This window comes from Mesoplodon bidens (genome assembly GCF_964165515.1).
Source record: "Mesoplodon bidens genome assembly, chromosome: 9".
In the NCBI taxonomy this organism is placed as follows: domain Eukaryota; kingdom Metazoa; phylum Chordata; class Mammalia; order Artiodactyla; family Ziphiidae; genus Mesoplodon; species Mesoplodon bidens.
In genome coordinates, this window is record NC_138166.1 from 11297985 (window position 1) to 11325800 (window position 27816).

At 47.9% G+C, this 27816-nt stretch overlaps 1 protein-coding gene across 10 annotated transcripts in view; it reads right to left on the reverse strand.

The window, feature by feature from the left end:
- The window catches only part of ATXN7L1 (ataxin 7 like 1), a gene marked incomplete at its 5' end in the record, with an annotated part of 246286 nt that overhangs the window by 18908 nt on the left and 199562 nt on the right, over positions 1-27816 (reverse strand). For 9 of the 10 annotated variants that reach the window (XM_081243475.1, XM_081243481.1, XM_081243480.1 and 6 more), the window contains 3 exons: positions 13006-13262; positions 14127-14209; positions 17368-17651. In XM_081243475.1, coding sequence (XP_081099601.1) covers positions 13006-13262; positions 14127-14209; positions 17368-17651 — 624 coding nt within the window. Of the gene's footprint in view, positions 1-13005; positions 13263-14126; positions 14210-17367; positions 17685-27816 lie in introns of all 10 variants that reach the window. The other variant, XM_081243484.1, reaches the window with a different exon arrangement.

A 27816-nucleotide genomic window follows, 5' to 3' on the forward strand; every position in this document is an offset into this window, starting at 1 on the left:
CATATATCCACACAATGGAATATTAAGTCTTAAAAAGAAAGGAAATTCTGGACTTCCCTGGTGGTGCAGTGAGTGGTTAAGAATCTGCCTGCCAGTGCAGGGGACAAGGGTTCAATCCCTGGTCTGGGAAGATCCCACATGCCACAGAGCAACTAAGCCCATGCGCCACAATGACTGAGCCTGCGCTCTAGAGCCCGTGAGCCACAACTACTGAGCCACAAGCCACAACTACTGAAGCCCGTGCGCCTAGAGCCCGTGCTCCACAACAAGCCACTGCAATGAGAAGCCCGCGCACCGCAATGAAGAGTAGCCCCCGCTTGCTGCAACTAGAGAAAGCCCGCGCACAGCAACAAAGACCCAACACAGCCAAAAATAAGTAAATAAATAAATGTTCCTTTAAAAAAAACAAAGAAAAGAAAGGAAATTCTGACACCTGCTACAACACGGATGAACCTTGGGGGCATGATGCTAAGTGAACGAAGCCCATCACAAAGGACAGTTACTGTATGACACCACGTGTACGAGGTACCTAGAGTAGTCAAATTCACAGGGACAGAAAGTACAACAGCGGTCCCCAGGCGCTGGGAACAGGGAGTTAGTATTTAATGGTACAGAGTTCCAGTACTGGATGATGAAAAAGTTCTGGAGATGGCTGGTGGTGATGGTTGCACCACTATGTGAATGTAGTTAATGCCACTAAACTGTACACTTAGAAATTAAAATAGTAAATTTCATGTATGCGTACAATGCTGCAAATAAAAAAAACCCATAAAACCCCACAAACAAGGCCACAGGTAGTTTTCCAGTGTAATTACAACAACTCTGTTGGTATGATAATTTATTATTGACTATCACCTTCCCACCCTTATGAAAACAAAGATGCCATTCATTCTACACGTTAAAAGTCTATAGTCCAGAAAACACAACGCCCAGGTGCATTCCCTACACTCCTGGGTCAGAAGGGACAACAGCAGTTGCCTGTTTACAGCTGAAGACCCAAACGGTAAAACAATTTTGATAACATCAAAACATATAAAGAAAGAAAACAGCATTCGTAATCCTGCCACTCAAGATCAAGTGTTACTTCCATTTTGGTTTATATCCTTCCAGACCTCTTTACTGTGCAAACAGGCACATGCATTTTTTTTTAAACATCTTTATTGGAGTATAATTGCTTTACAATGGTGTGTTAGTTTCTGCTGTATAACAAAGTGAATCAGTTATACATATACATATAACCCCGTATCTCCTCCCTCTTGCATCTCCCTCCCACCCTCCCTATCCCACCACCCCTCTAGGTGGTCCCAAAGCACCGAGCTGATCTCCCTGTGCTATGCAGCTGCTTCCCACTAGCTATCTATTTTACATTTGGTAGTGTAAGAACTGGATCACATTGTACATACTATTATGCTTTTTTTTTTAACTTAGTGATGTTGTAGAAATCTTTCCATGTGTAGAAATCTATCATCATTTTAATATTCCCCAGTATAGTATTCCATAATATGGACATATCATAATTTATTTAACTACGCTATTGATGGACATTTAAGTTGTTCCCATACTTTCTGGTAGACTCTTTTTGAAGCTTTCCCCACCATATTAGGATCTCCCTATCCTGCGGGAGATAAAAGCCGGATTTTGTTGTGTGATACTAGTATCATAGTTACAAAGGAAAAGATCTTTACTCTCTAAAGATGCATTTGGAAATTTAGGGTGAAATACCAAGATATCTGCAAGTTACTTCAAAACATATCAAAAAATGTAGATGGGGCTTCCCTGGCGGCACAGTGGTTAAGAATCCACCTGCCAATGCAGGGGACACGGGTTCGAGCCCTGGTCCAGGAAGATCCCACATGCCGCGGAGCAACTAAGCCCATGTGCCACAACTACTGAGCCTGTGCTCTAGAGCGCACGTGCCACAACTACTGAAGCCCATGCGCCTAGAGCCCGTGCTCTGCAACAAGAGAAGCCACCGCAATGAGAAGCCCGCGCACCGCAACGAAGAGTAGCCCCCGCTCCCCGCAACTAGAGAGAGCACGTGTGCAGCAACGAAAACCCAATGCAGCCAAAAATAAAAAAAATAATAAATTTATAAAAAATGAAAAAGAATGTAGATGAAGTCAACACAGTGGCAAAATATGAAAACTGTTAAAACTACGTATGCAGGTATTCATTATACTATTCTATTTTTCTGTACATGGGGAAATTTTCACAACAAAAAGTAAAAAAGAGAGAAAAACAAAAGAAAGTGAGCTAGTGGTATAGGTATGTGCAAGAAAGTGGCTGAAGAATTTACTGTGAAATGGGGCAGATGGATTGAACACATTTATCTCCTCTGTCCCAAAATATTAAAATCATAGTAAAGGGATAAAAAAGGCATTAGCTCTGAAAAACAAAGAGATCAACAGAACCGTGGTGATCATCATGGTGATGACATCCTAGTCTCCATTTAACGCCTTAAGTAATAATGGGAATCTCATTCATCTCGTTAATGATTGGTTTGGGAAAGTGCATGAGAAATAAAAGAAAATGTATTTTTTTGCAGTGTGGGGGGGTGGCTTTTGCAAAGATTTTTCTCACTTTTAAAAAGAGACACAAGGAGGGAATTCCCTGGCAGTCCAGTCATTAACACTCCTCGCTTTCACTGCAGGGGCCTGGGGTCGATCCCTGGTCAGGGAACTAAGATCCCGCAAGCTGCACAGTGTGAGCACAAAATTTTTTAAAATTAAAAAATAATGGGCAAAGGACCTTACTGTATAGCATAAGGAATATCAATATCCTGTGATAAACCATAATGAAAAAGAATATGAAAAAAATGTATATATATGTATAACTGAGTCACTTTGCTGTCATTAACACAACATTGTAATTCAACTATACTTCAATAAAAAATAAATTTAGGGACTTCCCTGGTGGCACAGTGGTTAAGAATCTGCCTGCCAGTTCTGGGGACATGGGTTCGATCCCTGGTCTGGGAAGATCCCACATGCCACGAAGCAAGTAAGCCCACGTGCCACAACTACTGAGCCACGCGCCTAGAGCCCGTGCTCCACAACAAGAGAAGCCACTTCAATGAGAAGCCCGTGCACTGCAGTGAAGAGTAGCCACCGCTCTTCGCAAATACAGAAAGCCCATGGATGTCAACAAAGACTCAACATAGCCATAAATAAATAAATAAATTTATTTTAAAAAAAAATTTAGGGCTTCCCTGGTGGCGCAGTGGTTGAGAGTTCGCCTGCTGATGCAGGGGACACGGGTTCGTGCCCCGGTGCGGGAAGATCCCACGTGCCGCAGAGTGGCTGGGCCCGTGAGCCATGGCTGCTGGGCCTGCACGTCTGGAGCCGGTGCTCCGCAGCAGGAGAGGCCACAACAGTGAGAGGCTTGCGTGCCGCAAAAAAAAAAAAAAAAAATTTTTAAATGAGCAAAGGACTTGAATAGACATTTCTCAGCAAAGATATATAAATGGTGCCAGCAATCACATGAAAAGATGCTCAACATCAGCAGTCATTAGGGAAATGCAGATCAAAATCACAATGAGTTACCACTTCACACCCACTAGGACAGCTATTAAAAAAAAAAAGGAGACACAAGGAAAAGGTGGTCTCCACCTTCATCTGGACCTTTTTCCTCTGGAAGTGCTGTAGCCATCTTGCTAATGACGTTGAAGATGAAGCCAAAAGATCGAAGAGGGTGGAATAAAAGAAAGCCACAGAAGGAGAGCCAGAAAGAAATCATAAAGATCAGATCAGAAATAAATGAAAAAGAAATGAAGGAAATGATAGCAAAGATCAATAAAACTAAAAGCTGGTTCTTTGAGAAGATAAACAAAATTGATAAACCATTAGCCAGACTCATCAAGAAAAAAAGGGAGAAGACTCAAATCAATAGAATTAGAAATGAAAAAGGAGAAGTAACAACTGACACTGCAGAAATACAAAGGATCATGAGAGATTACTACAAGCAACTATATGCCAATAAAATGGACAACGTGGAAGAAATGGACAAATTCTTAGAAATGCACAACCTTCTGAGACTGAACCAGGAAGAAATAGAAAATATGAACAGATCAATCACAAGCACTGAAATTGAAACTGTGATTAAAAATCTTCCAACAAACAAAAGCCCAAGGCCAGATGGCTTCACAGGCGAATTCTATCAAACATTTAGAGAAGAGCTAACACCTATCTTTCTCAAACTCTTCCAAAATATAGCAGACAGAGGAATACTCCCAAACTCATTCTATGAGGCCACCATCACCCTGATACCAAAACCAGACAAAGATGTCACAAAGAAAGAAAACGACAGGCCAGTATCAATGATGAACACTGATGCAAAAATCCTTAGCAAAATACTAGCAAACAGAATCCAGGAGCACATTAAAAGGATCATACAACATGATCAAGTGGGGTTTATCCCAGGAATGCAAGGATTCTTCAATATCCACAAATCAATCAATGTGATACACCATATTAACAAACTGAAGGAGAAAAACCATATGATCATCTCAATAGATGCAGAGAAAGCTTTTGACAAAATTCAATACCAATTTATGATAAAAACCCTCCAGAAAGTAGACATAGAGGGAACTTACCTCAACATAATAAAGGCCACATATGACAAACCCACTGCCAACATTGTCCTCAATGGTGAAAAACTGAAACCATTTCCACTAAGATCAGGAACAAGACAAGGTTGCCCACTCTCACCACTCTTATTCAACATAGTTTTGGAAGTTTGAGCCACAGCAATCAGAGAAGAAAAAGAAATAAAAGGAATCCAAATCGGAAAAAAAGAAGTAAAGCTGTCACTGTTTGCAGATGACATTATACTATACATAGAGAATCCTAAAAATGCTACCAGAAAACTACTAGAGTTTATCAATGAATTTGGTAAAGTAGCAGGATACAAAATTAATGCACAAAAATCTCTTGCATTCCTATACACTAATGATGATGAAAGAAATTAAAGATTATACAAATAGATGGAGAGATATACCATATTCTTGGATTGGAAGAATCAACATTGTGAAAATGACTCTACTACCCAAAGCAATCTACAGATTCAGTGCAATTCCTATCAAGCTACCACTAGCATTTTTCACAGAACTAGAACAAAAAATTTCACAATTTGTATAGAAACACAAAAGACCCCGAATAGCCAAAGCAATCTTGAGAAAGAAAAACAGAGCTGGAGGAATCAGGCTCCCTGACTGCAGACTATACTACAAAGCTACAGTAATAAAGACAGTACGGTACTGGCACAAAATCAGAAACATAGATCAATGGAACAGGATAGAAAGCCCAGAGATAAACCCATGCACATATCATCACCTTATTTTTGATAAAGGAGCCAAGAATATACAGTGGAGAAAAGACAGCCTCTTCAATAAGTGGTGCTGGGAAAACTGGACAGCTACATGTAAAAGAATGAAATTAGAACACTCTGAACACCATACACAAAAATAAACTCAAAATGGATTAAAGACCTAAATGTAAGGCCAGACACTGTAAAACTCTTAGAGGAAAACATAGGCAGAACACTCCATGACATAATTCACAGCAAGATCCTTTTTGACCCACCTCCTAGAGAAATGGAAATAAAAACAAAAATAAACAAATGGGACCTAATGAAACTTAAAAGCTTTTGCACAGCAAAGGAAACCATAAACAAGATGAAAAGACAACCCTCAGAATGGGAGAAAATATTTGCAAGTGAAGCAACTGACAAAGGATTAATCTCCAAAATTTACAAGCAGCTCCTGCAGCTCAATATTAAAAGAAACAAACAACCCAACCCAAAAGTGGGCAGAAGACCTAAACAGACATTTCTCCAAAGAAGATGTACAGATTGCCAACAAACACATGAAAGGATGCTCAACATCATTAATCATTAGAGAAATGCACATCAAAACTACAATGAGATATCATCTCACACCGGTCAGAATGGCCATCATCAAAAAATCTACAAACAATAAATGCTAGAGAGGGTGTGGAGAAAAGGGAACCCTCTTGCACTGTTGGTGGGAATGTAAATTGATACAGCCACTACGGAGAACAGTATGGAGGTTCCTTAAAACACTAAAAACAGAACTACCATAAAACCCTGCAATCCCACTACTTGGCATATACCCTGACAAAACCATAATTTAAAAAGAGTCATGTACCACAATGTTCATTGCAGCTCTATTTACAATAGCCAGGACATGGAAGCAACCTAAGTGTCCATCGACAGATGAATGGATAAAGAAGATGTGGCACATATATACAATGAAATATTACTCAGCCATAAAAAGAAACGAAATTGAGTTATTTGTAGTGAGGTGGATGGACCTAGAGTCTGTCATACAGAGTGAAGTAAGTCAGAAAGAGAAAAACAAATTCCGCATGCTAACAGATATATATGGAACCTAAGGGAAAAAAAAAATAGGTCATGAAGAACCTAGGGGCAAAACGGGAATAAAGATGCAGACCTACTAGAGAATGGACTTGAGGATATGGGGAGGGGGAAGGGTAAGCTGGGACAAAGTGAGAGAGTGGCATGGACATGTATACACTACCAAATGTAAAACAGATAGCTAGTGGCAAGCAGCCGCATAGCACAGGGACATCAGCTCGGTGCTTTGTGACCACCTAGAGGGGTGGGATAGGGAGGGTGGGAGGGAGGGAGATGCAAGAGGGAGGAGATATGGGGATATATGTATATGTATAACTGATTCACTTTGTTATAAAGCAGAAACTAACACACCATTGTAAAGCAATTATACTCCAATAAAGAAAAAAAAAAAAAAAACTAGGTTACCAAAAAAAAAAAAAAAAGAAGGAGAGCCAACCCCTGATCTTTGGGGACTGGTGCCCTTTCACCTCTGGACTTCTTGTCACCAGTGGTAAGAAATTTCCTAATTATTGAAGTGGTTAGTAAGCAACATTTTCTGCTACTTGCACCTGAAGTGTCCCAAGAAGTGTGAACAAGAGATTTTAACCTATTTTTAGAAGACAGACTGTGGCTGGAGAGTGTTAACTGATGGGAAAGGAGCTGACCTACCACAGAACCTTGAGAAGCAGGGCACCTGGAGCAGCTAGAGCTGCACAAGTCATGGGTGAGGTGAGGACCAAACATAGCGAGAGAGCTGAAAGGCTCAATCTTCTGTCGTTGGACCCGCAGGTCATCACTGCTACCTCACACGGTCACGTGACTTTCCACTGCCCCTGCCAGCCCCCTCGCCCTCCAATCAACCCTCAAAAAGAGAAACTGAACCAGAGAGACTCTAGACGTGGGGCCCCCAGGCTCAGCAGAGACCAGGAGGAGGCACAGGGCTAAAAACAGGAGGACTGTGGGCTGCCCCTGGTCAGATCCTCAGTTGGCACTGCCAGAATGCCTACTGCCAGGTACGTCAGCAGGCAGGATTCTTCCCTCCGGAAACTGAATGGCCCCGGAGAAAAGGCTTCCACAGCTTGCCTTTGGGAATATTCCAACAAAAGGCTGACTGGTGACATGATGACCTTTTGGTTGACAGTCCCACAGAGACCTCCAATGAGCCTGTTAGAGCCTCTCTTCTAAATACGAGTGGTTAGAGATAACCAAACATTCCCAGACATCTCCAACATGAGCTGACCAACCAAACAACAAACACATGAACACATATATGAAACAAACTTGGGGGAAATGAAGATAAAGGAAAAAAAGAGGAGGGACTTCCCTGGAGACCCAGTGGTTAAGACTCTACCCTTCCACTGCAGGGGGTGTGGGTTTGATCCCTGGTTGGGGAAATAAGATCCCGCATGCCGTGCAATCAGATAGAAAGAACCAGATCCTAAAATTTAACAAGTAAATCGTAAACTATTTAATATACAGTTTTGAAGAGTAAAGTAAAAAAATCTTTTAGAAAGTGGAACAAGAGATTGAGAGACAACAGGAGAAAAGAGGTAAGAGGATGAAGAGGTCAGAGCAAATGATCCAACATCCAACTAACAGGAGGTTAAAAAAGAGAATAAAGACATAGTGGGGAGAAAACTATTTAGCATGTAACATGGGAAAATATCCCAGAAACAGGTGTTTCCAGGTTGAAAGGATCTACTGAGTACCTAGTACAAAGAATGAAAAAAGACCTACATCAAGGGGGATCCCTGGGAAATTTCAGAGCCCCACGCTTCAGCAATTAAAAATGGAATCAGAATGTTATTAAACTTCTCAATAAAAACGTTCGATGCCAGAAGCCAATGGAAAAATTGTCTTCCATCTTCTGTAGGGAAATAATTCTCAATCCAGTTATAGACTCAGAGAGATGATCAATTAAGTGTGAGGGTAGAATACAAACATTTTCAGGTGTATAAGGATTCTAAATATTGACCTCCCATGTCCCTTTTCACAGGAAGCTAATGGAGAAGATAAGGAGTAAACCAAGAGAGAAGGTGGCAAAGGGATCCAGGAAACAGGTGCTCCAACACAGAGAGGGTCAACAGAGTTCCAGGATGGTAGGAACTACTGTTTTTCACTCTAACCCTTTTAGTACTACTTAGTTTTTGAACTATGTGTCTATACTATGTTGATTTTAAAAAAAGAAGTTTCGTTAAGAAAAAAATTTTTAGAACAGTTGAAACACTCCATAGTAAGTTCTAGTTGCCAGACAAAAGAGAGGAGACCAGGGGAGGAGAATCGTGGAGAGTAAAGCTGAGCATGAAAACTGCGAGCTGCAGAGCGGAATCAGCTCTGAGAGCCAAGACAGAAACATGAAGGAAGGACGCTGGGCACATGTGTGCATGTGCACAACGGGAAGGAGCTCTGGATCTCCTCGTTTTTAGACTTGTGTCCCTCAGGACATGGGCACCCTCCTGGTGATGACGGAATGGTGGATGCTTTCAAGACCTCCTCCCAGCTCTGATCACTGCCCTCCAGGGTGGAACCTGGAGGGATGGAGTGCGCTGGGACCAGCTTGTGTCTCAAAAAAGCCAAGGCTTGGAGAGGATGATGGGGGAATTAGGCAACTGGCCATGAGAAAGTGTGGAAAAAGTCTCGCAAGTGTTAAGCTGCCGTCCAACCTTTCTTCCTCGGCACTACATTACCCCTCACCCCTCCACTTACCAGTCTGGTCTAAAGACAGTGCATGTGATGATGGTCCCTGTCCAGTTACACCCAGAGAAACTTAAAGTCCCCTAACCCCCACCACTTTGAGGAAGCACGAGCAAAACAACTGACCTTAACTGAGTCCTAACTGTATGTAGGCACGTCACATACCTTTTCTGACTGGAGCTACCCCACTGCCTTAGGTGCGTGTAACTATGACCTACATTTCTCAGATGAGGACATTGGTTGCCAAGCTAATAAAAAGTGGTCATGAGACTTGGTTCTGCCTGCTTGACTTCAAAGGCCCCCCTGTTGAGAAACGAGTAGGAAAAGCCCAGGGACAAACAGAAGTCAAGGAGAGAAATGGCTTCCACTTTGGCGATTACACCATGTAATGAAGTAGCTTTCACTCCAGACTCACCTCTGCCCTTTGTCAGGTACCTAGGACCTTCGGCTCTTTCCCTGCCGCCCTTGTCAGTCTTAGATTCACTGGCATTTGCCAGTTTATACTTTAAGGGGAGATGTGTGAGCATCTGTGAGACAGAGGGGGATGTGCCCAGATCTTGGCAGCAATGACCTCCACAGCTGACCCTTCCTCCCTCTGCTGCCCCCCTTCCCCCAACCCCCGCGCCTTTCCAACAGAGTCCTGATGGCTTTGGTTGGCCTGGTCATTCATAGCCCTTGGGCTCTGTGGGGCAAATGATGTGTTTCCTTAGAGTTGGGGGCAAAGAAACAGAGCATACTGGTATGGTATCCAAGGGCCCCCAGCTTGAAGGACAGAGGCCAGGAGGCCAGGTGAATGGAAATCAGGTAGCGCTGAGGCCTTCACGGGCTCCCACTGCTTTCCCATTGACTACCACTGCCCCCTACTACCAGCTACCATGAACTGAGTGCTTATGATGAGCTTGGTATTTTATCTCACTTAATTCTCCTTAGCTCCGTCTGACAGTTGAGCAGTTTGAGGCCAGAGAGGCTGAGAGACACGGCCACGTTCATCTAGTTAGCAGACAAGGAGTTGAGCCTTGCACTTCCAATCCTGTTCCAACCCTTGCTAGCTATCTTTCACTTTTCCAATCCTAGACCCAAGTCCCTCTTTTAGGAACCCCTGACAGGATGGGTTGCAACTCAAAAATAGGAGAACTGGAATATTTTCAAGGTTACCGAAACGATATTTAAGATATAAATTCACACACTGTTAGCATTTCCTACAAGAGAAATTCACGATTGGGAAGGGATAATCATAATTCCATTCATGTGTGACATCTTTTTTTGGCCCATTATAGATAATGAGTGTGATTGAAACATCTATTATATTTACATCGTTAATATGAGGGAGATAACTGCTTTAAGTCTTATGTGGGTATGTTTACTTCTGATCATGCTTTTTCGATCTCTGATGGCATGGGGTCTCGTGTGAACCTAAGACAACTGAAAAAGGACGTTATTTCCCACTAACTGTGGAACAGAGTTCACCCCTGAGTTTTCTGGTGCGTTGAAAAGCGTCCTCAGAAATTATTCTCTTACCAACATTTGTAATGTGCTCCTTGGCCTCCCCTTTTCCTTCAGAGACATTCTTTTCTGCCGATTAACCTCACCCTCTCTCTTTCTTCTATTTCCCTAAAAGAACATAAACACCTGGCATTTCTCTATTGACAAACATTCCCCTGAAAATTAAACCAAAAAAAGGAACAGAAAGAAGCAGCTCTTAAGGCTCCACTGTTGCCTGTTTCATTTTTTAACGGCTGCCCCCAGCTTCTCTGTTAAGCCAGGTACCACTGCTTGGGTGCGAAGTGCCTGCATCAGTCAACATCGATGGAGAAATGTATAATAAAAGAGTTTTCAAACTGGGGTTCCCTGGAGTCCTTGGGGAAGCTGAGGTGATCCCTTGGATGGGCTGGGGGACAGTGCGTTCTGGGTACACGTGTGATGAGAGCAGGGCTGAGCGGGCTTCAGGTGGAGGCAGGTCTGCTTTTATATCGGGTACCGTGTAAGGTTCTGTGGGAACAAAAAAGTTCCATCGCCACCAAGAAGTCTGAAAGCTACTGTAGATAGAATGATGAATTGAAGCCCCTTCCAGAAGTTTGGAGCAGAACTGTGTCCCCAAGGGTAATATCCTTCACCAACATCTGGCATCACAGTGAGAAATCATAAAACGATCTTGGAAAATGAGGGGTGGCAAGGACAGCGGCCAAGTAAACAGATGACGACAACCACCCGACAATGGTTATGATGATGGAGATGTGTGGGTGGTGACTCCATCTGACTCCGTCTGACTCCATCCATCCCCCCAGATGCCTGAGGCTGAGCTTGGTGATTCCAAGAGAGGGGCTCCAGCTGCCAAACTGGTCAGGCTTGCACCAAAGTGTAAGGCATGAGAGATCCTGGTAGGTCAGTAACAACTGTCATCAAATATTTGGTTTTGCTTTAAAAATAAATTCCTTCCCCTTCTTTTGTAACTATATTCTCTTAATGCCTACTTGCTGACTGGACAATTACTCTTTGAGACTCACAGTGTATGCATTAAAAATCATCAGAGGGGACTTCCCTGGTGGCGCAGTTGTTAAGAATCCACCTGCCAATGCAGGGGACACGGGTTTGAGCCCTGGTCCAGGAAGATCCTACATGCTGCAGAGCAACTAAGCCCGTGCGCCACAACTACTGAGCCTGTGCTCTAGAGCCCGTGAGCCACAACTACTGAGCCTGTGTGCCACAATTATTGAAGCCCGTGCGCCTAGAGCCCGTGCTCCACAACAAGAGAAGCTACCGCAATGAGACGCCCGCGCACCGCAGCAAAGAGTAGCCCCCGCTCGTTGCAACTAGAGAAAGCCAATGTGCAGCAAAGAAAGCCCAATGCAGCCAAAAAAACCCCAAAAATCATCAGAGGATACTAATATCTGCACTTATATTGTGTTATTAATGTTTCCTTTTTATGATGCTATGGATATTTGAGTCTCATCTCCTAAACTCCAAATTCTTGAAAAGCAGGATCTAGTTTCATTCATCTCTGTGCCCCTGCCTGAGGGTAGCTAACACAGTACCTTGCTTATGGAGCAAGCACTCAATAAATATTTTTGAATGAGGGTTCCCTGTCCTATCACCTGGAAATTGGTCTGTGGCTCATTATGGCACTCCACTGCCTGTCAAAACACACATACATGGATTTTCAATCCAAGTGGAATTTTTTTTCTCCCTCCCTCTTTTTTTTGGCCACGCCGCATGGCATGTGGGATCTTAGCTCCCCAGGCAGGGATCGAACCCGTGCCCCCTGCAGTGGAAACCTGGAATCCTCACCACTGGACTGCCAGGGAATTCCCCCAGGTGGGTTTTGTTTTCCATTCTTTCCTTTCTGTCCAGGACGACCAAATAAAACCCCAAAGAGGTGGCTCAGCTTTCTTGGTATGGAGGGGAATGTAAGGACAGACAGCCCTGTCGCGGCAATTTTCCCTTTACCCTGACCATTGGAGAGTTGTGGAAAAAATTCACAAAATATCATGGCAAGTGGGCTCCTAAGCTGTGCTGACTACCCATCCCCCCAGGCTTCCCCCACTCTCTGCTCCAGGAATCTTCAACTAATCTAAAAACTCAGGTGACCAGAAAGTTGCCTGGTGGTTGAGTGTCACCCTTTCAGCTATTTATCTCTAGCTGACTCTTACTCCGGGAAAACACATCCTGGCGGATACAGGTCTGCTATGGAGGATGACGATCACGGCAATGATGACCAGGGTGAGGATGACAATGGTGACAGAAGTAACATCCACTGAACGCTACGTGGCAGGCACTGGGCTGAGCCCCTCACACCCATTCTCTCCTTTCAACTTCACAACCACCTCCCCAGGTAGGACGCTAACGACTCCCATTTCACACGTGATCCGACCACACACGACCCAGCCAGGCAGGGTCACTTGACCACGGCCTCAAGGCTTCTATCGCCCAGGTGGGACTTACCTAGGAAGCACAGAGTTAGGCGGCCTGGATTTTGCAGGGGACGCGACTTTAGGTTCTGGGCCCAAGCTCCCTGAAGATCCCAGCAGCGAGTCCTGCGCTGGCCCGGATGGGTTTGGAAGTACTTCCCTTGCCGAAGTCAGGAGATGCTCTTTATCTTTAACTTCTTTTTCCCGGGACTTGGCTTTGTGTTCCGCCAGAAGGAGGTCAAACTGCTTTTTCCGGCCTGGGACTGCCCTCCGATGGCTTAGTGAATGAGTCTAAGGAGAAGAGAGACGGAAAGCACAGCCTCTTTGATCAGCACATAAACCTGCTTCCCCAGGCCCTCCATTTCAGAAACAGCAATTCATGGGAATTTAGAGGTGCTTGAAAAGTCAACTTCAAGGCAACAGCTCCTGTTCTGTGGCTGGGAAGAGGCGGAGACCACACAAAACGCAACCGTGCCCTACGCTCCTGGCGTTAAGAAGCCAAAGCTTCCTCCAAAAAATGGCATAAGATGACGAGCTTCAGCGCAGAACCCATGAGAACCTCTCTGATGAAAGGCAACGGTGAGGGCGTGCTGGAGTTAATCCAGGTGCAGGTGGGAGGCTTGCTTTGGCCCAGACACACAGAGCCACCAAGCAGAGAGGGCCACAGCCTCCATCCCAAGAGGCACTGGCAGTTCAGTATGAAATACGGGGCTGGGGGCCACCCACTGGCGGCCGCCTTGGGTCAGCTGTCCCCTGGCCACCCCGCTGTGGCTGGATCAGGGGCACGGCGGCGGCTCGTCCTCCCCTCCGGGGCTGCCTTTCAGGGCGCTGCCACCGCCGCCGCGCTGCTCCTGCATACATTAAAACGTAGCAGGGTTTAGAACCGCCTGTGAGTGCCTATAAATACAATTTACTGTCTGGCCTCACAAGTAACAGGGGAAGCCTATTTTTTTTTTTTTTTCCCTTCTTAAAAAGCCAGCCAGCTTGAGGCAGGCGCTCAGCTACCATGGAAGAGAAGAAAGCATTTCCCTTACAAAGAACAGCTGGGGGTCATGTCGAGGCTCCACACCCTGCCGTGTGCAGAGAGTGGCATGCAAACATTTCGACAAAGGCCCCAGCGAGAGCAGGAAGTATTTTTTATGGAAAGAGAAATACCTTGCAGGTGAGGGATCTTGTGCAAGGTTTCTTTGTCTCGGGATCCAATACTCCACAGTGTTTATTTGGGTCAAATTCTCTCTCTGGTTTAAGAAACAAACAAAAAATATAAGAAAAAAGGAGACTAAATAGGATTTGGCATTAAGACCACATTTTTAAAAAAATGCACATTTGCACCAACAAGTGAGACATTGTCAGGCAATCTGTTTTTTTTTTGGGTTTTTTTTCCAACCGGCTGCTCAAATGCTTCCAGAACCGCTGGGGGAAGATGGCGCTCCCCTCTGAACCCAAGAATTCCCAAGTCCAGCGGGAGGCGGTGGGGAGCGGAATGCACAGGGAATGGGGGGCGGGGGTGGGCAGCGGAGGGGAAGGAGCCAGATGCTCTCACACCTTCACTCCAAACGATTCCCCCGGTACCTTTGGGCAGAGGTGGCTGCAGACCAGGGAGAACCACCTGAGGCCCAAGGGCCACTTTCCCCCCCCCGGGGTAGCTCCAAGAATACATCGCCCACCCTTCCTGCCCTGACTCCCGAATAGTTTTAGCCGTTTAAGTGGGAGATTATTCCTTGACATGTCAGTGTGACCTGCCTGTCTCAATGCTTTGCGAAGTCCTCAGCACGAGGCTTTCCACGCAGCCTTGCCGGCCAGAAAAATCATTTCCCGGATTCAGGAACATATAGGCAGGGGCAGGTGTGGGCTTTACACTGAGGCTGAACCTGAAGGTGCAGAGAGGGCAGGGCCTGTCAGTGTCACAGTCGCTCCGCCCCTGGACTGAGGCCTGATGCTCCACATGGGAACAAGCCGGGTCCCTCGGGGACCTGCTGAGGGAGGCGGGCTTTCCCCAGCTCCTGCCTTCCCGCTGGACTCCTGACGGCTCATGTTGGGGTTACTTCTAAGGAATCTGCTCTTTTTAGGCCCATTTTGGATCCTTCACCCCTTCTGGATTACAGAAATGCTCTCCTCCCCTGGAAAATGAGGGTATGTGCGACAATCTCTTAAGGACCCTTCAGGCTTTCAAGTTCCACCTCTTGATGACCTGTGCCATTTCTGGAAGGCACCCAACAGACACCTGAGTCCTGCAGGGCAGGAATGACATAGCTCTTCTGAGCATCCAGGGAGACGGGCAGCAGCATTGGCGGGTGGGTGGATGGGTGCGCGGGGGGTGTAGATATACTTGGTGGAATGTCTCCTTAAGGGCCTCCAATGGTTGCAAGCTAAAAAGAGGTTACCTTGCCTGAAAAACTGCCTGAACTTGGTGGAGTAAGCCCTGACCATAATAAATGAACGCACTCTATTTTTAAAAGAAGGTTTGGGAGCTGTGGGGAGGTTGCGACAGTGGTGATGATGATGTTTGCAATAAAACCGTTCTCATATCCAAGACAGATTTCCTGGTTGACTATCAGAATGCATCCTGCCTCTTTCTTTTGCTTTTGTCTTCTTTTTTTAAGCTTCATTTTTAAGAAAAGAAAACTGCTAGGCCTGGAGATGTTCGCTTCCTACGAGCCCTCTCTGCCCACCGAGGAGGGTCTGGGTGCCAGGCTCCAGGCCGCCCGGTGTGAGTTCTTTCCCTTGGGCCTGGCGGAGTCAGACCCGTGCCCAGATCCACACTGGCACTCGTGCTGGCCTGGAACTGAGCAGGTTGTTTGGCTGGGGGTAGGAGCTGGCTGCCAAATGTGAAAGTGAGAGAGAAATAAGCAAAAGACCCAATGAGACAAAACCACCAACAAAATGCAAAATCCCCAAACACACAAAAAATGCCCGAACAACTTCAGATTAAGGTGCCGGCTGGAAGCCATGGTCATACTTCTGCCAGGAGGAGGAAGCCGGCCTCACTGCGCCCAGCCAGGCCTATTGGATTGCCCCCCTCTGCAGAGTGAAGATGAACTTTCCCTGCAGGGAGACAGCCAGGAGCGGGGCGGGGGGCTCCATCCACACAGTGAGGCCCCCGCCCTCAAGAGAGCGCCAGGCCCTGCCTTTCTTTCTGGACAGTGGGTGGAAAGGACATGGAGAGATTTTCAGGGTAAAATAACTCTGTCATTTGAATGCTTTGGGCCTGAGGTACTTTTAAGAAGTAAACTTTTTAAAACTGACAGATGTAAGATAGAGAAACTGAAACACAGATAAACACAAAGTAGAAAATGAAAATGACCCACAATTCTTGGGGCGCTTAGGAATTATGCTCATACCAGAGGACACAGCTTCACTTTCACAGGGCAGCTTACCCTGTACGGTGGACCCATGAACAACGTGGGTTTGAACTGTGCAGGTCCACTTACACGCAGATCTTTTGCAATAGCACATACTGTAGTTCTACATGATTGGAGGTTGGCTGAATCCGCAAATACAGAGGAACTGCAGATACCGAAGGGCCAACTAGAAATTACACAGGGATTTTTGACTGCGTGGAGGGTCGGCACCCCTAATCCCTGCGCTGTTCAAGGGTCAACTGTATTTTCTCTTTTCTGGTTGACATTTGATAAATGCCCAGAGTGTGTGAAGAAGTTATAAAGTTTATAGCTTTTCTTGTTCTTTTAGAGAAAGTAAAACTGCCAGATTTCCTTCTACAACAATCCCAAAGCAAATTATCACCCACTTGGGGGCCCCTAAGTGCAACCATTGTCTTAAGGACTGGCCATGTGCACCTTTCTGGGTACCCTGAGGTACTCAGGCAACCAAGTGGATTGGAGAGAGGCCCTTCAACGCCCCATCTGCTGCGCCAGTCCAAGCGTTCCCAGATGGAAATTCCAATCTGCTTATGTGGGAAAGGCAGCTGTAGCCCCAGACCACAGAATCAACCTGGAAACCAACGAGACCAAAGGATGGAGATGGGCAGACAGCACCAGTGCGACTGTCCCAAGCCTGCCCTGAGCTACTGGGAGATACCACGGTGGATTGCCCGACTCTGCTTTCCGGAACCCAGGGGCAGTTCGGCCTGTCAGTGTGAGGACAAGACCCTCCGCATCCACAGACTGCTGAGGGGTTGCAGAGCCTCCTGCCTCGGGGTCACTAAGGTAACTGCTGCTCAGTGCTGAGCCGAGAGAGGTACCGCATCTGGCCTGGGATTAAGAGAACCAGTTCTCCCCTGTATTTTTAGGGGCGGGGGAGGTTCCTGTTTGCAGGTAAACTTCCTTAAAACGAAACAGACCTGCTCAGCGATAAGAAAAAGCATCACTCTCTCGTTCTGGACGCAACTCAATTGCAATCTGATCACGAGCCAGACTCGAAGGACACAGACACGTACCTGAAAGTCTCCTGTAAGGCTTGTTGTTGTTTTTGGTGCCATTTTGGTGTTTCTTGTCTATGGTGGCAGACAAAATTCCTTTGCCATTTAAGATCTTCTCTGGGGAAGGTGGCACTGACTTGGACATCAAGACCGGCTTAATTACAGGTGGGGTGGAGACGGCAGAGGATGAGGTGGAGCAGAAAGTGACCGCAGTAGTGGTTGCAGAGTTCATTTTGACATTGGCACCATCTGCCTTCACTAGGTTAGGAATTTTCTCTAAACTGACTACGGGAACCGGAACACTGAAAAATAAATGAACAAACACACACAATTGCCTTCTTTGATTCATCTGGTATGCTGAGAAGATATCCCTGCTTATCATTATCAGGACACTTCCTTATCACTTATTTATACTCCTCCTATACTAGAGCAGCAGGATTCCAGTTCTGACGGGAGGGAGATGCACGCCTTGGGAAGGACCAATAGCGGGTGTGAGGCTGGCACAGCGCCAGGGATGGCATCAGAACTGATTACCTCCTGGACCGGTTGTCCCCGTAGATCCTGCAGCTCCCCCCTTTCTCAGTCCCTTTAGTCTGTAGTCTCCGAGACGGCACCTTAGGCAGAACAAGGCGCCTGCTGTGAAGCTCAGGAAGCGATGCTGTCTGTCCACGAAGGCCGCTGTGCCACGGAGCCGCGTGCTGAATCACGCCCCCTCCCTCCCCACTGCTCGGCTGGTCTCCCACCCAGGCGATCGGGCCTGACATCTGTTTAGCTCGGAGCTCACACAACACGGAGGCATGGCTGCGGGCCAGCGTGCCACGCTATACACTGTCAGAGGACTTCTGGATCACTCATATCCCGGGGATGGGCTCAAATTGAGTGAGCCGCCATGGAACATTATCTAATATTCCATTTTAGGCAGCTAGTTATGTAAATAGGCAATTCTCAAGGCTGGCAGGTGAGAGGATGAATTTTAAGAAGACAGAGCACAAAGGTGTTATGTTTGCTCTGCAGAGTCTGTCACCTTAGCCCCACTTCCCTGCCATTTCTCCTGTAACGGATATGCATTTGATTTCTGTGCATTTCATGCTGGATGACCCTGTGTCTGGGGGGCGGTGGAGAACTCTGTCTCGGGGTCTGAAAAGATGAGATGAGATGAATAAGCTTGGTTTCGGTTCCTGAACTAGATTCCCTTTCCTCCTTGCAGGGGGGCAGGATGTGAATAACTTCAGCCCCCCCGAGTCATTTCTGAGATGACAGTGAAGCCGACTTAGCTCTCTGAATGCCAAATGGGCTAGAAGAGGGCTTAGACATGCCTGCAGACCATGGAGGACATGAGAGACAGGCTGGTTTTGCAGTTGAGGAGTCTCATCTGCCCACATGGCTGGCCGGCTCTCCCTTCCCTAAGATTCATCCACAGATCATTTCTTTGATCAACTTGTTCATGAAATTATTTCAGCAACCCCTCAGCCCCTGCCCCTTTGCTGACTTTGGAACAGGATCCCGCATGTTATTTATAGGCCTTTGCTAGTGAGCAGGGCACTCCGGAGTGGAGCACAACGCTCCCAGACTTGAGACTTCACCCCAGGACCACGTGCTTTCTTGTCCCGGGGAAGCGTGGGGTGGGACTTCGAGTCCCACGTGAGGGGAAACTGGAACAGTGGTTTTTAGTTAGACACCAAGTCCCTGACGGTTCAGCCTTTGATGAGTGTTTCAATCACCGAGATATAGCTGCAGTGCTGCTACTTTCTAGTTAATGGCAATTCTCAAAGCACTCCCCTATCGCTGAGGAAGAGCACAAGAAGCCCTTGAAAAGTCAGCACACTAAGGAGCTGCAAAGATATTACCTGGTGAAATTAGTGCTGCATTCTTGATTTCTTCCAAATGGTAAAAAATGCAAAGCCAAGGGATTATGGAATTCGTCCAGGCTCTTTCCTTCACTCAATTTTAAAGGACACAAATTATAGAAACCAGAGTCGCAAAGAGATGTTTGTACACTTCGTTCACAGCAGCGTTATTTACGGTGGCCAAAAGGTGGAAGCAACCTAAATGTCCACTGATGGATAAATGGATAAACAAAATGTGGTATATACATACAATGGAATATTATTCAGCCTTAAAAAGGAAGGACGTTCTGACACATGGATAAACACTGAGGACATTATGTTAAGTGAAATAGGCAAGTCAGAAAAAGGTGAATACTGTATGATTCCACTTGTATGAGGCACCTAGAGTGGTCAAGTTCATAGAGACAGAAAGGAGAATGGTGGTCGCAGGGGAGTATCCAGTTTAGCGATACCGTTTAGCGGGTATCGAGTTACAGTTTTGCAAGCTGAAGAGCCCTGGAGATGGGCTGCACGACAATGTGAATGTACTTAATACTCCTGAACTGGACTTTAAACATGGTTAACATGGGAAATTTTGTTACATGTATTTTACCAGAGTTAAAAAAAAAATTTTAATGTACAAATCAAAAAAAAAAATCCCACAAATTACAAACGCATGTAACTTAAATTATACTTCAATATCCTGACTTTAAAAATACATATTGGGCTTCCCTGGTGGCGCGGTGGTTGAGAGTCCGCCTGCCGATGCAGGGGACACAGGTTTGTGCCCCGGTCTGGGAAGATCCCACATGCCGCGGAGCGGCTGGGCCCGTGAGCCATGGCCGCTGAGCCTGTGCGTCCAGAGCCTGTGCTCCGCAACGAGAGAGGCCACAACAGTGAGAGGCCCGCGTACCGCAAAAAAAAAAAAAAATGCTATAAGAGCCTGCTTAAAAAGCTCTTGTTGATTTATCTGTCACCCTTGTTTTGACCTGCAGACTTTTATTTCTTTAGAAAAAAGTTAAACTTCAAGTGTTGATGTGAACACGTGGACTAGTAGCCAGGTGAGAGGATTCTCTAGCACGTGTGTGGTCTCCTCTGATATAGTTCCTTGTGAAGCCAAGTGAGTTCAGGAAAGGAAATTAGGACCTTCACGCTCCAGATCCAGCTCTTGTCCCATGAGCCGGTCTGAGTTGTGTGCTGAGTACTCATGAGCTTAGCAGAGATATGATGTTGGGATAGAATAATCCAGAGCAATTAGACCAAGTGAAATAAATTTAAAAACCGAGTCAAGTGGTCCTCAGATGCTCACAGTACAGCCTGCGTTTCTCCCCTGAAGTCACGGTCCAACTCCAGCAAGTCCCTTAAGGCAGCTACGAGAGCACAGGTGCAGCGGGTCCAGCCACTGGAACGGCGCCACGTGACTCACCTCTTTGATGGTGATGCTTCTTCCTGACTGCGTGTTAGCGACTGAGCTTGAGCCAAGCCGGCGGATATGTGTGACTGATCTCCTAATTTGGGATTTTCTCCACTACTTGAGCGTGGTCCACTCACACCCTCTACTGCCAACGCTTCCGTAACTCCAGCTGGACTTCAGTCCCAGTGCCCAGAGACAGGATGTGGGACTGAAGTGCATCAGAAACAAGAAGGGAAGGCTGATGTGTGGTCCTCTTGGATTGGAATGGGGGGTGTTAAGGAAAGAATGTTTCAAAGGGCTCCAAAGACCAGGTGAGGAGTGGAGCCACAGCGTAAACGCCCCTGAAGCCAGGTAAGCAGCCACTCGGCACTGGGAGGAGAAGGAAGATTGACTTGCTGGGGTGGGAATTCTGAGGGTGTCCACTAGCTAAGGGAGAAGGGCTACAGATAGACAGGAGGACAGACTGCGGACCGTCTCTGATCCTTTTTTCTTTTTTTCTTTTTTTTTTCCGTACGCGGGCCTCTCACTGCTGTGGCCTCTTCCGTTGCAGAGCACAGGCTCCGGACGCGCAGGCCCAGCGGCCATGGCTCACGGGCCCAGCCGCTCCGCGGCATGTGGGATCTTCCCGGACCGGGGCACGAATCCGTGTCCCCTGCATCGGCAGGTGGACTCTCCACCACCGCGCCACCAGGGAAGCCCTGATCCTTTTCTCTTTAGCATCCGTTCTTTCCCCCAAAGGCTTTGGGCTTCCCCTCTAAGGCGACCTGCTTGTGGCCTGAGCTGAGAAGGTACTTCTGCTGGGTGTTAAGAGAAGACAGGGAAGCAGGAAGCTCAGTGATAGTAGCAAGAGTCAAACACATCCTCAGGGGAAATGAGAGAGAGAGAGACACACACACACACAGAGAGAGACAGAGAGAGAGAGAGAGAGACCTTCCTAGTTAACCTCGCCACCCTCATTCCCCAGCATAAATGTCAGCCACTGGTCCAGCTGAGAATTCAGTCTCCTTTCTTCACTACTATTGGCAACAGCCCCCAGACCCCAAACAGATGAACAAGGAGCAAATGATCGCAAGAAGGTACCACACGATTTGGAAAGCCAGTCCCAGAGGTTTGATTGTTTTCAGCCCTGGCTAACATAAGACAGTACTGAGAGCCCCAGGTCCTGTATCACTTACATACAGACCCCCGCATGTGTGAGGGAGCGCAGCTGCCCTAACCCCATCATCGCAGGACTGCCTTCTCCTTTCTCCCACTGGCCCTTTTCCCACTCCCCTCCCTCCTCTGCCAGCACCTCTCCCAGCCAATAAGTACAGTGTTCCAGCCTGGGCAGCAGACCCTGAATAACAGGCTCACTTTTTTTTCCATTTGGAAAGAAGCCAAAAGATTCTGACCCCTGATGTCACAGTTTGAGCATCTCCCACTTTGGGTCAAATCACAGGAAGCCCAGCACCTCCATGTGCTGCTAGGAGCTGGGAGGGGTGGAGAACTGGCAACACCCAGATGACTAACTAAGCAATTGATTAGCCTCTTTGCTTAGTTCCCCTGAAGTTTAACAAAAGCCCCTCAAGTTCCTTCCCTTTCAGTCTTAAGGGATGCACTTATACACTCACAATTAGTTGCATTTATCAACTCACTATTGTCCTTTCTTTGAGGAGTAAGATTTGAAAGGGAAAAGACGTGTCCCCACTCTTTCCCTGCTGCTTTCATAATGCCTGTTTTGTTTGCTTGGGATGAACTCTCTCAGGGAGCCCAGGGCTGCAGCTTGTCCCCCTGCTGTGTCTAATATACTGGGAGCACTTATCTCCTTGTTGTCTCTGCGTCTCTGTCCCGGGTCCCCAGAAGGGATCCCACAGCCGAGAACAGTCCCCCCTCATCTTCCTTGCTGGATCTACCTTGCTTCTTTATGCTGCTTCGGCTGCCGGCGTCTTCTTCCTGGGTGCTTGGCCTGTCTGAATTTACCTTTCTGGACCAAGGAGAGACCTCTGGCTTTAAGAAAAATGGTTCTCCGGGCACCAGGTAGATTCCCCTCCCCGCCCAGTGATGTCTGCAAAAGAGCAGAGGTGGAGAATCTTAAGGTGCCGTTTCAAGGGCCACCAACGTGTTGCGGGACAAGCTGCTCTCCCTCCAGCTATGCTTTCCTGGCGATCATGACTTATCCTTCCATCATCAACAGATAAGCCTTCAAAGAATGGTCCAGGGGCTTCCCTGGTGGCGCAGTGGTTGAGAGTCCGCCTGCTGATGCAGGGGACACGGGTTCGTGCCCCGGTCTGGGAAGATCCCATATGCCGCGGAGTGGCTGGGCCCGTGAGCCATGGCTGCTGAGCCTGAGCATCCGGAGCCTGTGCTCCGCAACGGGAGAGGCCGCAACAGTGAGAGGTCCGCGTACCACAAAAAAAAAAAAAGAATGGTCCAGAAAATCTTTAGGCCTGCAGAAATCATTGCCAGCCCTGTTCCACTTAGCAGCACAGGGGAAAGATGGAGTTCACAGGCAGAAGCCTGAAGACATATGGTATTTGTGCTGTAGGTTACATGTCTGGTGAGAGTTCTCAGCTGTCTGATTTCTTCCCACCAATTCCTTCAACTAAGGCCCATGAGCCTGTGTTTCTGGTCTGGCAGAATTTTGAGGATCTCTGACTCACTGGCTGATCCTTGAAAGGGTCATCTCACCCAGCCTCTTGCCTTCCAAGAAGGGATAGTAGGTAAGTCATCCCAAAGCAAAAGGAATTGACCTCATTTTAAAAGGCCCTCAGAGAAGGAATTCTATTTGGCTCTCTTGGATGCATTTTGGGGGCTGTTATCAAGCCATTAAGTCAAATTTGGATTCTTTAAATTGAAGGAATACTTGGGACATTCTTGAAGTCTGGGAGTCAGGCAATCCCTAAGAATCAGCCTAAATAACAGAGCTGCAAAGTCCTATTTTGGTACAATAGACACAGGAAGTGCTATATAAATCCTGACGAATGAATGCATAGTATTTTTTTCAATCTGGAAAACGTTTGGGAAGACTTTCAGAAAGCCAATTTGTCAACACCTGAAGCAAACAGTAAACAGGGTAATCAACCACCGAGCATGGGAAATAAGGAAATCTGCCAGATTAATATTATTCTGTGGCTGAGTGTCAGGCCTGGTGGGCAGAGAGGAAGCAGCATGCATAATCTCTCCTGGCCTTTGCACAGTTTTGGATGCCCTCCCACATAACACACCCTCAGCAAGCTGGCAAAATATGGTTAGACCACACAGCTACTGGGGGTGAGTGGCCCTGGCAGCTGAGGCAAAAAAAGATTGGTTAGCAGGGTCTCGTGCCAGCCCAGAGTTGTACCCACAGGAGCTCGCAGGGGCCCATCGCTGGCCAAGAAGATTAAAGTGTGTCAAGAAGATTCATCAGTGACTTGGGTGATGGGTCAAGATCTCATCCATCAGTTGGGGGTAGAGGCGGTGAGTGGCTGGGAAGAATGATGTGGGACTTTCCCTTAGGAGGCAGGGAGAAATGAACAAGCTGACTCGGACAAATTGTAAACGTGGCCAGAGGCAAGTAAGATCAAATCAGGGAGAACACGTAGGGCTGAGTTGGGGGTCTGTGCCTTGTCATTGTTCTGGTAAGGTCACAGGATGTGGAAGGTGTTGCAAGATAATTTAGGATAATGGTTAGGAATACAGGCTTTGAAATCAGACAAACCTAGATCCAAATCCTGCCTTTTCTATTGCTAGATGCATTATGGTGGGAAAGCCATCTGACTTCTGTGGGAATTAAAAGATGGCGGCCAGCCTGGCAAGTGGATGAGCGCTGGCCTCTGTTCCTCCTCACCTCCTCGGCAGGATGGCCTCGCCGTGCAAAGCCCAGGCAGGCATGTGAGGCTGCCCTGCCTGGCTCATCTCAGAATTTCACTACTCTGGCTTCAGCTTCCTTATCGGTAAAATGAAGGTCATGACAGGTATTTGAAGTGATGAACCGAGATAATACATATACAGCGCTTAGCGTGGTGCTTGGGCACATAGTTGGTCCTCAATACATTGTAGCAAAAACAAAAAGCGGGAGAGGATCACGCCGTCCCCTCTCCCTACTGCCCCTGATGCTTCTGGGGTGCAAGTCACTGTCACGATCAGAACTTTTTGTCCTCTTAGCCCTTCTGGTCCCATGATGGGGGGAGGGGTGGAAGAGGATGTGGGGGGCACGAGTGGAAGATGGGTGGGAGCAGATGGCCCTCCATATTTACCCAGAGTGGAGGACCACTTCTTGGGGGTGCAGAAGGGGAAAGACAGAGCTGAGTAAGAAGCCTTTCCAGCCTCAATCCCTTTCCAGGAGCCCTCAGCCCTACTTCACCATCCCACCTGCTTCTCTGTCTCTAGTCTCCTAGGCACTGCCCAAGCCTGGACTAGTGGTGAAAGCTCCCACCTGCATACACATTCTAGAAGAGTGAGAGGAACTCCAGCCTCCTCTCATACGAACATGTAGTGTCCTGCAACCCTGACTTGTGTGAGGCAATGGGGGTCCTTGCTGGCCCTAAAACGCCTTCTGGAAGACGAACTGTATGTGCCCCCTTCTAGGCTGCTCCGCATTCCCTGGAAGCAGGAAGTCCCAGCATCAGCCTCTGTTTAGTGTCTCTGGCACTTCTGTTAATCAGGGCTTCCCAAGGCATGGAGCTCAGAAGGTGGTCTCCGAACCCAGTGAGAGATCAATGGGCACTAAATGCCCTGACATGCCTGGGGAGTCATAAGACCCCAAGACCGTGGGAAAAATCAGCAAGCCAGAGGAGAGAGGAAGATAACGAAGGGAAGACAGAGTCCTGGGACAGTAGGGTACATGAAGCTGGACAGGCTGTCTCCGGAGTGCACTGGGGACCAGCCTGCCTGCAGGGGTGCAGCCCCGGGCAGTGAGTCCGGGTGGAATTTAAGACAAGCCCAGACCAAACCAACCATACCTGCTCAGTGCCTTTCCTTCTACATGTGAGAGCCAAAAGCCTCACAATGAAAATGAGTACCCAGTGAAATTCTCATCAAGGCATAAACGGTATCAAGGGCCTTTGAGGGCAGGATGTGAGATGAGAGGGATCAGGAAGCAAGTGGATTCTGGAGGGAGCGCTGGTGCAGGGCAGAACGGAGCCCCCAGCGCCGGCCCAGTCCACACTCGGCTCAGGAGCTGCCAGTGGGCGCGCTCCCGCCTGCAGCCACCAGAGGTCACCGGCTCCCGCTGCTGGAGCTACAAGGTGCCCTGCCTGCCGGGCCTACCCCTCGCCTTCCAGAGCCCGCGCGGCCAGCACGTTCACTGCCTCCCTCAAACCCTGCAGCCAACACCGCCCCCGAGGGAGAGACGGGACCCTCACAGAACATCTTCCATCCCCCTGCCAGGGAAGGCGGGCAACCGGGACCGGGGCTCAGGCCCTCAGCTTTTGCTTTCAGGAAGCTCGTTCTGAGCATAGCATCCCGGGCTGCCGTCAGCGCCCCAGCCTCTGCTCCCAGCTTCTTTCACACGGCCACTTCCCCAGGAAGCATCTTTCCTCTCGACCTCTTCCTCTTTCTCCGTATTGGAATCCAGAACTGGGCAGGCAGCCCCGCACCCAAGCCACCTCCATCCAGAAGGCCAAGCCCTACAGCAGACTCAGGAAATGCTTTGCCCCGAATTAAAAACACTTTGTGTTTTTAAAAAGCTCTACATCAGCAACATCACCATCCAGTTGGAGACCTTCCCCCGTGTTGTCACCCTTTCTGCGTTACCACTTCAGGCCTCGTCCTCACCGTCATCACGGCTTGCCTGAACCTGTATCAAAATCCCATCATCATCCAGCCTCTCTCTGGGCTCAATCCACCTCCACCAATGCAAATCCGACCCTGCTATCCTGCTGCTTAGAAGACTTTGTGGGCTCCCCACTGCCCAGGGGACCAAGTCCAACCTCGCAGCTGGCCCCCGACGGTTCCCGCCCCGGGCACCTTCTCCCAGCGCCTCGCGGGACTCTAGCTCCTGGAACACTGTGTCCGTTCGCCTGGCTCTGGGCCTTTGCGTGGGTGGGCAGCTCCCTCTGCTGCGGTGCCCGCCTCCCTCCTCAGGGTGAACACGCCCCCATCTGCCCTGATCCTGATGACGGGACCTCTCCTCCCTCAGTGCTGGCTGTGCCTCCCTTGGTCTTTCTGCCACACTTATCACCACAAAGAGCAAGGTTTTAGCTCTAAGACTCTGTGGCCCGGCCAGACCATGAACTACCCGAGGGCGGGGAGCGGGACCAAGTGCATACATCACTCTGTGGAGTTATCCCAGCGACATACATACTATTTAGCACTTAGGCTCAATCAGTGTTTGATGACTGACTCAATGTTTGCAGTGAAGGTTAAATCACATAACACAGTACGAAGCAAAGCAGCTCTCTAGCAGCACAAATGCTTCAGGAAAGGACCAGCCTTCAGCTGTCTCTCTTCCTGGTAGAGGCGCCATGGCGATGCCAACACGGCGGGGGTGTTGTCGACCTCCCCCCATCCCTCACGCCTCTCCCTCGCCCTTGCCAGGCACACACTGAGCACTGCCAGGCGCTGGGCGGTAGGCTGCGCCCACACGGGAGGTTGTGTTTCCTCCTTAATTTATAGATGAGGAACCTGAGGCTTAGAAAGGTTGACCCAGGGCATTCGTTCAGCAGAGTGAAGGACGAGAAAGGGGCTGAACTTCAGGGAGCTCTAAGGGCGGGGGATCCTTATCACGGCCCCAGCTCCACCCCTATCCAGCTGCCACCTCAGGGAGCCACTTCATCTGTTTCCTCATCTCATCACCGAGTAGCCTTGAGGCTCAAAAGGGAGTGGGGCTATTGGGATTTCCCTGGCGGTCTGGTGGTCCGGTGGTTAGGACTCTGCACTCTCACTGCTGAGGGCCTGGGTTCAATCCCTGGTTGGGAAACTAAGATCCCACAAGTCTCCCGGTGCTGCCCCAAACCAACAAAAAACAAACAAAAAGGAACTGAAAAAAAAGGGAGTGGGGCTACGAAGGCATCTAAAAATGACAATGTGCTCTGCAGATGTGAGGGACCACGGTTACCAACCTTCACGGCTCAGACTCTCTCTCTCTCCAGTCAGGCCACCTCTTTTCTCTCCCCAGCTGTCATAGCCTGTATTTTCCTTCCTTAGACTCTGGTCTCTATTTTTGAGCACTTCTGTGACGTGACAAGGTCAGTTGAATTTACACCCAAGGAGCTGTCCATTGTTCTTCTGAAACTCAGGGAACAGGCAGCACGTAGATGCTTAAGCTCC